Source organism: Larus michahellis, chromosome 19, assembly GCF_964199755.1.
Source record: "Larus michahellis chromosome 19, bLarMic1.1, whole genome shotgun sequence".
Classification (NCBI taxonomy): domain Eukaryota; kingdom Metazoa; phylum Chordata; class Aves; order Charadriiformes; family Laridae; genus Larus; species Larus michahellis.
In genome coordinates, this window is record NC_133914.1 from 2,014,850 (window position 1) to 2,028,068 (window position 13,219).

General features: G+C 40.0%; 1 protein-coding gene across 1 annotated transcript in view; it reads left to right on the top strand.

Moving 5' to 3' along the window:
* Nucleotides 1–11,600, top strand: part of AGO3 (argonaute RISC catalytic component 3) — a 28,036-nt gene extending 16,436 nt beyond the window's left edge. Inside the window, exons 7-19 of the mRNA XM_074563369.1 lie at nt 1,461–1,548; nt 1,695–1,842; nt 2,162–2,281; nt 3,548–3,670; nt 3,877–4,010; nt 4,473–4,657; nt 4,927–5,086; nt 6,282–6,372; nt 7,217–7,411; nt 7,760–7,894; nt 8,487–8,588; nt 10,240–10,439; nt 11,076–11,600. Coding sequence (XP_074419470.1) covers nt 1,461–1,548; nt 1,695–1,842; nt 2,162–2,281; nt 3,548–3,670; nt 3,877–4,010; nt 4,473–4,657; nt 4,927–5,086; nt 6,282–6,372; nt 7,217–7,411; nt 7,760–7,894; nt 8,487–8,588; nt 10,240–10,439; nt 11,076–11,184 — 1,790 coding nt within the window. The 3' untranslated portion in view covers nt 11,185–11,600. The remainder of the gene's footprint in view (nt 1–1,460; nt 1,549–1,694; nt 1,843–2,161; nt 2,282–3,547; nt 3,671–3,876; nt 4,011–4,472; nt 4,658–4,926; nt 5,087–6,281; nt 6,373–7,216; nt 7,412–7,759; nt 7,895–8,486; nt 8,589–10,239; nt 10,440–11,075) is intronic.
* Nucleotides 11,601–13,219: the final 1,619 nt, after the last annotated feature.

Genomic DNA, 13,219 nt, shown 5'->3' on the forward strand with positions numbered 1-13,219 from the left:
ATTTTGTAGTAGTCCAACATGCCTCCCTTTTACATCTCCCTATCTGTCTTTGTTCTGGAAGATGGGTAACTGGTGAATGAGGAAGTGTCTCTGCTTGATTTTTGGATGCCTCAGCCGCTTTATTACCATCGTCAGAAGATGTTGAAAGGTTACCTTTGCTGTCAATGTTTGGTTTTAGTACCGTAGTATCTGGGAACTCAAGCCAAGATGTGATCATGTATAGTGAAACCCTGCGTTAAAGAATTGGCAGTCTGTGAGCAGCACTGTGGGAGGGTAGTGCCTTCTGTGGTGTCACAGCGGATTAATGACAAAGCAGTGAATGAGTTCCAGATATCTCTCTATTCACAACCCTCTTCTGCTTGGCCACAGTGCTTCGTGGCTTCATCTTTGTATTTTCTCTTATTGCTGTATCAGGTCAGTGGTAGTTTATTTTTGACTGTGCCATCCTCTAAGTAATACTGATGTTAATGTTGCAATTAGTGTTGTCAGGAATCAGTGAAGTACAGCTGATATTTCTTTGGGATGTCTGTGTCCCTAGTAAACTAAACACAGTGTCTGCTCTCTGGTGCTTAGGGACCTGATTTGATGTGGGGTGTTCAATCTGTGGTCCACAATCCACACAAGCCTCAACAGGGCAAGTCATCCAAGTGCTTTCTCAGGAGCCTTTACTAGTAGACTGTAGGTTGAATCCTTTGGGTAGCGAGGCTCTGTTTTCAACTGCCTTTTCTTCTCTGGCACTGGGGAAAGACGTAACAGTGCGACGATGCTATGTGGCATTGTGTAATAAGCTCAGTACTTCCAGCAGATGTTGAGTCTGCTGTCTCTGTACAGACACTGCGCACACAGTTAATAGAAATAGCCACTGAAAGCCTCTCGAAGCTGCAATTGTTGCTGTCATTATTGTGGGTAGAGAGTCAAGCCTGGTGAGCCTCCGTTGTGTCGGCTGGGTGCTTAGATGAAATCTTCAGCCACTCAAAATCTAAAGTTAAACTTGGTCAGTGAAATTGAAAAAAAATTCCAAGCTGCATGTGGACGCAAAGCTAGGGGGAAAAATGAACAATAAGGTATAAATCTAGGGTTTAATTTCAATTAGATTGGAACTGCTAGTTTTAAGAGGAATAAGCATTGAGAATGAGAACAAAAGAATACGGTGAAAACAGCCGTCTGTGCCTGAGATTAGTCACATGCCTGTAAAATCAAACTGCTGCAAGAAATTCGGATGATATGGAAGATCAAATATTATGCATTATGATTTGGTTTTGAGGATAATACCTGATTAGTCAGAAATCAAATTATAATGAAAGCAAGATGTTTAGAGAATAATAATTTCTTATGTTGTGCTGTTTGCCACTGACCGTCAAAGCTGTTGGATTAGAACGTGTTCTATTATATGAACTCATATAATAGCGTGCAAGTTTTTGTGTGGTTGTGACACCAGGTTTTTTGGTACTTCTGTGCAGGTCTAAAGGTAGAAGTGACTCACTGTGGAACGATGAGAAGGAAATACCGTGTTTGTAATGTAACAAGAAGGCCTGCAAGTCATCAAACGTAAGATGCTTTTTTTCCACAGCATAAAGTGTGTGATACCTTAACACTGAATGTGTAGCAGGAGCTAATATTTTATTATTTTGGGGAACGGTGATACTTGCCAACTAAGATTTCTGTACATTTTATTAAAATGTATGTCTTTTCAGCTTTCCTTTGCAGTTAGAAAATGGCCAGACTGTGGAGAGAACAGTAGCACAGTATTTCAGAGAGAAATACAACCTCCAGCTGAAATACCCTCATCTTCCTTGCCTACAAGTGGGACAAGAACAGAAACACACCTACCTGCCTTTAGAAGTAATGATCTTGTTCTGATGATAAATCAGCTTGTTTAGTGGTAGATGGTATCATTTTGCAAAGCATTAAGAAGCAGTGTGCGGTGCAGTACAAGCGTGTTTATCTATTTACATGTTCATTATTCTTCTATTTCACTGAAGACTGTCTACATTTCAGAGAGTGCTTTAAAGTTTAGAACTGTGAGTAAGAAGTATGTGGCTGCTTAAACCCACTGGGGGTGTGGTTTGTAGTGATGGCACAGTACTGTGTACCTGCGGTACGCTGGTCTCTCTTTCTAGGTGCTCCTGTTGTGTATTGACGCCTCTGATTTTCCTTTAAGGTGTGTAATATCGTAGCTGGCCAGCGGTGTATCAAGAAGCTAACGGACAATCAGACGTCGACTATGATAAAGGCCACAGCGAGATCTGCTCCAGATAGGCAAGAGGAGATTAGCAGATTGGTTAGTTCTTTAATTTCAGCTTGGTGCGATACTACTCACTAAATGACACCGGACTAGAACACATTAATGCAAAAACTTCTCATATGACCAAATTAGTCTTTTCATTCCTTCTTCTAGCCCCTTAACTTAATAGACTTTAACTACTTTTTTTTAATAGGATTTATTTAAAATAGCTTGCAGTAATAGCATGGGTCCAGCACTCAGCAGTATCAGCTCTTGTGTTCTAATCTTTACAATTACTTCCAAGTAGGTGTTGGAACCACTCAGGACTAATAGTTCAGTGTTTCCCTGTATCGGGCCCTCAGGGGTTTTAAACAAATTTGTGAAGTGGACTTGGGTTTTAGTACCCAAACTCATGGAAGCCTTTGTTATAGTTACTTTTCCTTGATTCCTGTTGATATTTGAACACTGTACTTCTGTTGGTTATTGTAGGATGCTTATATTTGTAGTGGTGCTGAGTGCTTTTAAAATCATGAGCTAGGCTCTGAAAACTTGGGTCAAAATTTCACACTTTGTTCTGTTGGTGGTTTGGAGATGGTGGCATCGCTCTAACACTACTTAATTTTAATAGACACTGAAATCAAACTGGAACAACTTGACTGGTCCAGAATCATACGAGGAATCTGTGAAAGGGTAGAGGAATGATTCTAGGTCTCCTGCACCACAGTCTTGTCCTGGAGGTGTTTGATTGCTTTCCTTAGCACACGCTAAATGTTTTCACCTCATAACTCCAATATCTTTTCTTGGTGCTGAGTCCAGACACTCTCAACATCAGTGTTTTTTCTGACCTGAAATATAAAACTCGGATATTTTTAGTTGGATACTCTTATAAACAGATAGCTCTTATTTGAAACTGTCTGGGTTTTGAGCTGACAAGTTAGCCCAAAAGTTTAATTTAAAATTCTGGAAAATACAGAAGACATGAATGTGCAGTCATAAAAGGAATTTGTTTAATCTCGCGTGTGCTTGTCTCTAAAAGAGAATGCTTTTTGATCTATCCTGTGAGGAAATTAAATGCTCTTAAATCAGCATACTACAAATGAGCACTTGAGTAACTAAGGGAACAAAAAAATCTCAGCCAATATATCTCATGGCATTAATTGTTTTCACTTGGGGATAGGCTGACAGTGTTGAGCTGTTAAATCTGAGCCTTTTTCAATGACAAGTGGAATTGTAGAACACTTCTGCAGCATTCCTGTCCATCTTTTGTTTGTTATATGAATTATAATTAGATACTTCTGTAATACGGAAAACCTCTTCGTTTAGGTGAGAAGTGCAAATTATGATGCAGATCCATTTGTTCAAGAGTTCCAATTCAAAGTCCGGGATGAGATGGCCCATGTGACGGGGCGCGTGCTCCCAGCTCCGATGTTGCAGTACGGAGGACGGGTGAGGCTTTAGCTTTTTCTTTTGTTTCTCTTTTTTGAAGAGCGATTTGCCGCACACATGGCCTGTTGCAGTCAGTTCGGGGGATTTGTGCGATACAGGGATCGGAGTTTGAACAGTAAACTTTTTTTTGTTACCTTGGAACTGTAAATAGCATAGGCTTTTTCTTTTTCTTTTTTTGAATATCTGTGTTGGTTTTGTTTCTACAGAATCGAACAGTGGCAACACCAAGCCATGGAGTATGGGACATGCGAGGGAAGCAGTTTCACACTGGTGTTGAGATCAAAATGTGGGCTATAGCTTGCTTTGCAACACAGAGGCAGTGCAGAGAAGAAATACTGAAGTAAGGCATGTCACGGTTCAGGCTTTGGACTGTTCTCTTAATGAAGCCATCTTAGTGAAAACATGAACATAGGACTTCAATGAGTGTTTCACCTGGTTTTAATAATCTAAGATGTTAGCGGGGGATCCAAGCTGGTTTGCTTCCTTGCTGGAAGCTACAGTCAAAACACTGAACCTGGGTATGCTGTGGGGGTTTGGTCCTGTGACGTTGCTGCTTTGCATATAGTTCCTTCTGGCATCTGGAATGAAGTACTAAAGGTGTCTAAACTTGTTGGTTGGGTGTTTTTTCCATTCTAGTCTATGGTGTTTGCAAGCTGTACAGCCTCCACATAGTGAGCGTTCTTAAATGCTGCTTTAAGAGCTGTTTGGAGCTCTCTTCGTTTGAGTAACAGTTCGTCCCCTTCTGCTTTAGTTGCTGTGTGCTGTTGCTGCTGCAAAAATTCAAAAAATGTCTCATCTTTAGGGGTTTTACGGACCAGCTGCGCAAGATCTCCAAAGATGCAGGGATGCCAATCCAAGGCCAGCCCTGTTTCTGTAAATACGCCCAGGGTGCAGACAGTGTGGAGCCCATGTTTCGACATCTCAAGAACACCTATTCGGGGCTTCAGCTCATCATTGTCATCCTGCCAGGGAAAACGCCAGTGTATGGTGAGGGAATGTCTCTGTCTTTACCTGTTTGGTCAAGTATCATTCAAAGAAATTTGCTGCCCAGCACATGTTAGAAAATTCTGGACCATTCTTTAGATATTAGAAACCAATGTTTTGTCTGAAGTTAAAATGAATTGGAAGCAGATCTGAGCATGCAGATAAGTTGGAAGTTATTTTGTGGAGTATGTACGTTTAAATTATTGTGACTTAAGCTAAGATGAAAATATACTAATAATTTCCAATCTTGTACCCTAATATTTGCTTCTCAGCGGAGGTGAAGCGTGTGGGAGATACGCTGTTGGGAATGGCCACGCAGTGTGTTCAAGTCAAGAACGTCATTAAAACATCTCCACAGACCCTGTCAAACCTGTGCCTGAAGATTAATGTTAAACTAGGAGGAATCAACAACATCCTTGTACCTCATCAACGGTAAGAATCTGCGTGGAGGCTGATTTGGGTTTTGTTTTAACAGATGTGGTTAAGTGTGATACTTAGCACCCAAAATTTAAATGCGGCCAAGTTTTAAGTAGAAATATTCTTCTGGTAATAGCACGTGATATTTGAGGTAGAATTAAATTTCTTCTAGCGTGGGCTCTGAGTGGTTTTTGGCCCGTGAGTTAAGACTTAAGCCAAGGTTCTTTCCAAATGTTAGATCAGTATCAAAAGCTTGAAGAGAAACTACAGATTTAGAGATTTTGAAATATTAATATAATCAGAACTCTACTGCAGGTTTAAGAGCACACAACACATCACAGAAGAATGTAACTCTTGGTGAACCTATCAGTGTGCTGTTAATAAGGGTAGAGGAATCTTACTTCTCTGACTTTCCCAGGCTGGGTCATTCAGCTCACGCTTCTTTGCCAGGCTGTTCTGCGCTCTGTGTGTGGGTTCCAATTGCTTTGATGCCTTTGGTGAGAAGGTTTGACGAGTCCAAGCCGTGTGTGCTCTCTTCTTTCTGGAGAAGCACACATCTTTTGGTCCCGAAGACTAGAACTTCTGTTTGACTCTAACCTTTCCTAGAGCATATCTGTTCTTTGAGTGGAAATACGCACAATGCCAAGGTAGCAAGCCAGAAAAACTTTGGGAGTGCAAAACTGAAGAACTTTTTCCTGCGTCTTCCTGAGAGCTTGGAATCAAAAGTTTAAACATGAAACAAAGATGTGTGGAAGAATATTTTGAAGGCAATGGGAGCCCATTGCGCTGCGTGAATCCTGTAAGGCAGCATAACCTGTGTGGTCCTGCACCCAGCTGTTTGTCACGCGGCTGATGCAGTAACTGCAGTACCAAAGCGGTGCTTTGCTGACCTCTGAGCGCTGGTGTAATCAACCTGTGAAGTGACGGTTTCTGTGAGAAGCTGTCTGTACCGTTCAGGTGTAGCTCTGCACCTTTTCTCCACTAGGATCATGCCATGGTGCAATGGCAGTGTGTTTTGGAATGACCGCTGTGCTGATTTCGGTTTCACATCTTGTGCACAAAGGTTTCATTGTTTAGCTCTGGCCGGGGCACCTGATAAGGTGCTTCTCTGTGCAGCTGAGCTGAAATAGAAACAAACCCCATATTGAGCAATAACCTTGCGCCAACTGTTCAGCTACAAGTGTGACTTAGCACTTTTTTCTTTTTGAAGACCTTCTGTGTTCCAGCAGCCAGTGATCTTTTTGGGAGCCGATGTCACTCACCCTCCTGCTGGAGATGGAAAGAAGCCTTCCATCGCTGCTGTAAGTTTTATTAAATCAGCATTGGTTTTTCATCTTAGGTAAATGTTAGAATAGTAAACGCAACTCATGGACTACGTCTATGTCAAATATCTTTCGGGGCTTATGGTAGTTCTTTGTACACGTATCCAGTGTTACTAAAAATCATGTCTTTAAAAGAAAAACACTATTTGATACTTCAGACTGTTTTCTTAGCTTTTTATTTTTTAAATCAAGGTAAAATGGTAGTCATATTAAATAATATATTTCTGCAAAAATATTCTAAAGGAAATAATGCAGCTTTGATGTTAGTTAATGAAAATTTTGTATTTTTTTAAGGAGAAAAAGGTAGTTAAAGGCCTGGTTTGGCAGGAATGTTTTTGGTGCTTCTTACCTTTTGTGTTGGTGCAGTCCAGGAGATCAAGGTGGTGGCTGGGTGCTTGTCAGTCCCTTCCTATTTTGTCTCCTTGGCATTTTACTTGGCATTGATTGCAGTTACAGAAACTGCATCCTTGTTTCAAGGAGCTAAGGTAAACTGAAATGTTTCTCTGTGTAAAAGGTGAGAAAAACTCAAAGAAAAAAGTCTGTGTCTGGATTATCAGAATATGCATTAGTGTGCTGTCAGCAGAGGGAAAGACTCCAACTCTACAGATGCGTTTCAGGGTGCTTGGAGAGCAGGTTTTATACCTTTTTTCAAAGGTGTTAAACCTGTACCTACTACAGGTTCCAGCTGAAAATATTGCTGTGGTGGTTGTTTTAATGGAAGCATCTTTTACTTGAAAGTTGCTCTTCTTGCCTTTTTCTGCTATTTTAGTTTTTTATATAGATTTGATCTTGAAGCCTTTGCTCATGTAATCTTCCCCTAAAGGTTGTGGGTAGTATGGATGCTCATCCAAGCCGGTACTGTGCCACGGTGAGAGTTCAGCGGCCCCGGCAGGAAATCATCCAGGATCTCGCCTCCATGGTGAGAGAGCTTCTCATCCAGTTCTACAAGTCAACGCGGTTCAAGCCCACGCGCATCATCTTCTACAGGGACGGGGTCTCTGAAGGACAGTTTCGACAGGTTGGTTCGTTTGTGGGTTTCTTGGACCGTGTTACTACGTAACAACTCCAGTTCTCATATTTGAATAGCTGTGCTGTTTCACTTGCTTACATTTACACCAAGATACCACAAAATAATTGAGACTTTTAAGGGGAGAATTTCGTAAGCATGTTGCATAAGAAAAGTTGCAACTTCTTTCCTGTCTGGGAAGGAAAGGGCTTAGAACTTGGGAAACAATATATTTCCAAGTACTTAGATTACTAATTGTGTGGCAAAGTTGCACTCAGTGTTAACTACAAACCATTTCTTAGGTGTTGTGTAGAATACAATGGAAGGAAAACCTGAACTATTCTGTTCTTGTGCTTGTAGGTTTTGTATTATGAACTGCTAGCTATTCGAGAAGCCTGCATCAGTTTGGAGAAAGACTACCAGCCTGGAATAACGTATATTGTGGTGCAGAAGCGACATCATACACGGTTGTTCTGTGCTGACAGAACAGAAAGGGTAATCATTGCCTGCTCTCATAGTGGCCTTGTGTGAAAAGCTTGATGTCAAGCACTTATGATGCCGGAGGAAAATATTAGCATGGGTTTCTCTCTCAGTTTGGTTGTCTTTGCCCTAAATTGAAAAAACATTAACCTTAAGTACGCTTAAAAAAAAAAAAAAATCCCCATCAGTCTTTGACAAGTCTTTGTCAGTGAACTATCGCTGATATTCACGTCGCTAACTATGACCAAGCCTGCAGCAATTGTAGTAGAAGAAAATACAAAATGATGGAACCCTTAATTTTTCCATTCTTCTGAGTGACTTGACCCGACCTCAAGCTGACAATTCTAAATAAAAATGTATGTGCAGTTCTTCTGTCTGGCTGAGATGGAAAGTTCTAAAGCGCTGTAGGTGCAGCGTTCCATGTTGGGATGGTAGAGAGCCATGCAGTGTCCTGTCAAACGTCCCAGGCTGCCGCATCGACATGTTCCAAACAGATACTTCATTTGCTGAAGCCTTGCATGTGTTGAATAGAAACTTGTATTTTTAATTACAGTTGAGATGTATAAACAGTTGTTACCTGCGCTTCTTAACCAAAACTTTTCTCTAGGTTGGACGAAGTGGCAATATTCCAGCTGGAACAACTGTAGATACAGACATTACACACCCATATGAGTTTGATTTTTACCTCTGTAGCCATGCTGGAATACAGGTATGAATGTTTCTTTGTAAGTAAATTTGAATTTAGAATATGTTGTTTTTTTCCCTTTTGTGACGCTTGTGTTTGCAAACAGTTATTTAGTAAGGAAATGTCATTTAGCTCAGTTTTATCTGAGATACCACATTATTATGGGATTAATAGTATTATTTGCATAAGAGGTGGTGTCTGCTACACCTTTAAAACTTGCACTGATGGTAAGTGATGCTTTTTTAAGTTTATTTTAAAGAGTTAACCTTTGTTATTTCTGAAAATAAGACTTGCTACTTCTATAATTTATAGCCACAAGGAAATTAACATAGAATCAAGGTTTCAAATGCAAACAATCTGAAAAACTGAAGGTGATGTTTGATTATTTGCTGACTAAATGCAGACTAGTGAATTACAGGCTGTGGAAATTAAACCCAACAATGTGGTGGTGGTGCCAGCAATAGAGTGGAGAGTCAACTTAATGACAAAAATTGTATCAGGATATTGTTTAAAAATAGAAAAAACTTAACTCCTTACATTTTTATCATGTGAGTCTGACCATGTTGTCATAAGTTTTGTTTAGGTTGGGTGGGCGTGTTTTCTTTTCCACCGCAACGGTTCAAAACTGGTTTTTTTTATTCAGGAGTTTAAAAGTTCCACTGCTTTTCTCCACTTACCTGTCTGTCTTCATGCAAGGTCTGGGCAAGCTGGGTTTTGGCCCCTTGGAAAGAAAATAGTATCAATAGAAGTTAAAGCAGAAATGCCAGGTGTAGTTGAAGCTCATTGGTTTTAATATAGCAAGCCACAAAAGAGCTCTCAACTAAATTGATAGTTCATATATTTTATTTAAAAAAAAAAGAGACTTTCTAGCCTGGCTAAACCACAATTATTGACCTAATTCAGTTACATTGTAAGATTTAACTCTAGTGCATCACACCTTTCGTGGGGGGGAGCAGGAGGGAAGAGGAGTGTTCACTCCAAAATAGTGTCTTTCAAAGTAAGTGCAAGTCAGAGATTTAATTGAGGACTTCTAAGAGTTCCTGAGAACTGTGCTGAGAGTTCAGTACTTAGAACCGTTAAAGTACTGGTCGTGAAAGCACGTATCTGGGGGCAACCTTGGCACAGGTGACATGTAAAAATCTGCTTGAGCACAATGCCGAAGAGCAACGCAGCTCCTGAACCTGCCGGAAAGAGGGTGTTGTGTGGAAGTAAGGAAATATATGTTCTGGTGTAGAGCTCTGTGGGTAACTTCTGAAATGCTGGAGCCATCTCTAGTGTTCATACTTGAAGTTAGGGCGCTAAGGAATGGGAAGGAGTTAAAAGCAGCAGTTATTTCTCTGAGGAATGTGTCTTGATGAGAAATGGTTTTAATTGAAGGTAGTTAAGGGGTGGTGTAATCATGGTTTAGTCATGTTGGGAGCAGGTTTTAATCGTTGAATGTTATCTAGAAGGCATGTGGGGTTTTTTACAAGCAAGAATAATTAGAATAACATAATCATGTGAATGTTAGACTTCTTATCTTCAAATACATTTAGGGCTGATATAAGACTGAATTTTCTTTAGCTGCAGTTATGTAGGAGTTCATACTATTTAGTCTGGCCCTTTCTGAACTTAAAACTCTGACTTGATTGTATGGAAAAGCCAGATAAGTGAATTGATGTTCCCTTCTTCTTAGGGTACCAGCCGTCCTTCACACTATCATGTTTTGTGGGATGATAACTGTTTTACTGCAGATGAACTTCAGCTGCTGACGTACCAGCTCTGCCACACATACGTGCGCTGTACACGATCCGTTTCTATTCCTGCACCAGCGTATTATGCTCACCTGGTAGCATTCAGAGCACGGTACCATCTTGTGGACAAAGAACATGACAGGTAAATGAAAATGTCTGCTTAAGTTTTTGTCCCCGTTGCTCTCTGCTCCGTTGTCAGGCATAAAGACATCTGATGATAGATAATTACCACTCATTTTGCAGTTAATTTTTGTTACTTCTGGGACTAGTCTTAAGATAATCATTCCTGACAGCTGCTGCTCAGTACCAGACAAGAGTGGGTTGGTGGATTCTACTGAATAACACTCAGATTAAAAGAATTAAGTTTAGTTTAATAAAGTATTCTGTTATTACTTTGACGTGGTCTGAGGGAATCAAGCCACGCATTTAGTTTTTTGCTTTAGAATTAGAGTAGTCATGAATGAAGCAAATGTTAAGTGCCTTCCACTTACCTAACTCCGCTTTGTATGTCACAAGTATTTTATAACCTTCAAGCCATCAATGTATTTGTAACAAACAGGCTTATTTTTAGATGCACAAACTGAGCAGCCAAGGTAAAGGGATTTGTCAAAAGCCTCGAGGCTGCTGGGTGAATAGACGAGTAGATTTTTCCTGGTATCCGGTTCAATTGTTATCGCCATGTTGCTGTCCTAAACGTTGAAGAGATGTGAAGGTGGCTTTTTTGATCCGAATTAATGTGGTTTTCAGCCCTGCTTGTCTCTTTCTCGTTTTGTCGCAGTGCTGAAGGAAGCCATGTTTCAGGACAGAGCAATGGGAGAGACCCGCAGGCCCTGGCGAAGGCCGTACAAATTCACCAAGACACCTTACGCACGATGTACTTCGCTTAAGTCAATAAAACGGGAGCATACTCACTGACAGGAAGAACTGAAAAATTAAGCCACATACAATGTATGTTTCCAGTGGGGTTGGTTTATGGGGTGTGCCTCCGATCATGCTGACGGCGACACTGTGCAGGGCGAGAGGCAAACCCTTAAATTGACACAAGGAAGATTGTTTACTTCATCGAGGAACACAGCACTATTATGCAATATGAAACCAGCCAACTGCTTTTTTGGCGCAGGCTCCTGTAGGAAGCACCGCCATCATTATTATTTTTTTTTTAATTTCTCGTAGTTTAACCCTCTTATGCCTTTACCTCAAGTTGCTCGGCAGCACAACTATCTTTGCAAAAAAAAAATTAATAATAATAAAATAAAAAAAATCAATGGTGTAATTTAAAAAAATAAAAAGCAAACCACCTTTATAGGAACAATCACAATGATTGTTTGGGGGACGGAAGTGTGCAAAAGAAAAATTAAGTTTTTTACCCCACTGCATTGAGGAATCTTTCTCCCAATATTGCCATCAAGCATTCGAATGTGAACATATCCAAGTTCATTTGAATGTACAGCACTAGCTAGAGAAAAATTGAGGGGGTGGAAGAGGTTTTTGCACACTAATCCGATAATTTGAACATAATTCAGCCAACTGCTGCCTTTGTGTCTTTCTTCACAGCTTTGGAGTTCTCGGCTCCAATAGTTCCCTTTGAAAAAGCAAACACAGAAGCTCGTGGTATTGTGTGCAGGCAGTAGTGACCCAAACTTCTCGCTCCCTGGTGAATTTCCTAAAGCTGCTGTTTTACCTAGTCCAAAAGTTTCAATTGTTTTCTATCTGGCAAGGCAAATACGCTGAAGCTTCACGTGAGATCAGATGCCCCAGGTTTTCTGGGATTTCCTGTAGTAAACACCAGAACTGAAACTTTAGAGCTAAGGTCTTTTTGGAAAAATGCTAGTTTACTTGCTGCCTCTCACACCTTAATGTGATTTCATACGTATGTGTTTTTGAAGTTTAGCTTCCTTTTGTTTCTTTTATATTTATTAGAGTAATAATAATGCTTTAATTTAATTATTACAGAACATATGGTCAACATCAACTTTTATTTTTTAGAAATGTAACCATGTTTATTTTTAAAAAAAACTGACAACTTGTTTTGCTATCTTTTAGTGCAATAAGCGTTCTAAAGGAAAACTGTGTCCATTGAGCTGTACTAAAGCAGTGTTCGTACCACTAACTGTGGAAGAATGGACACCTCCATGATTTTAAAAGGACAAAGTAAAAGCCTTAATTTTGAAAGGAAAGTTTTATAGTCAGAAGGAATCTTGAATTTTCCTTTTTTAAATCAAAAAATAACAAAAATGCTTCTAGAATTCTGCAAGCTTTACTTGTCACTGCAGTATTTTGATTTAACAAAGGAATTGGCCATATTTTTGGCTTTGGAATGTGGAGGATATTTGAATTAAATGGAAAAAGTTTTTTATTACGATCTAAGTTTTTACATGCTTAGTTAAATCTATTTGACATCAGTAAAATGTGTGGGATTAATAAAAGTTTTTAGGCTTTTTTCCTCTTTGATAATGACTTTCCTTTTAAAATTAAGTTATTGGTAACTTCATTTCACTTTGCAAATAAAGAGGGCTGGGATAGTTCTAACATGTTAAATCACTGAAATGTGAAACAAATTAATGGGACTCTTTCATTCCACTTTAAAGGTAAAACAATATTTAAGATGTCAGAGACGAGCATTTATTCAGTGAGGGGGACTGGGGAGTTTTGCACTTTGTAAACTCGTGAACTGCATTTTTGACTGTTTTTATTTGCACTGGTTCATAGTATATATACTGCAGATCGTTTGTATGGGCATTGCTGTTATCCCAGCCCTTCCGCGCTCCACCTGCTCTCCACATGAAAACCGGGGCTTGGTATGAGTAGCTTATCTCCTGTCACTCTCACGAAATCCGCTGTTTTGCCAATATACTGTATTTTGAGCCTAAAATCTGAGCCCGTTTTGCTTCAACAGGCATGACTTTCCCCCCCCTTTTTTTT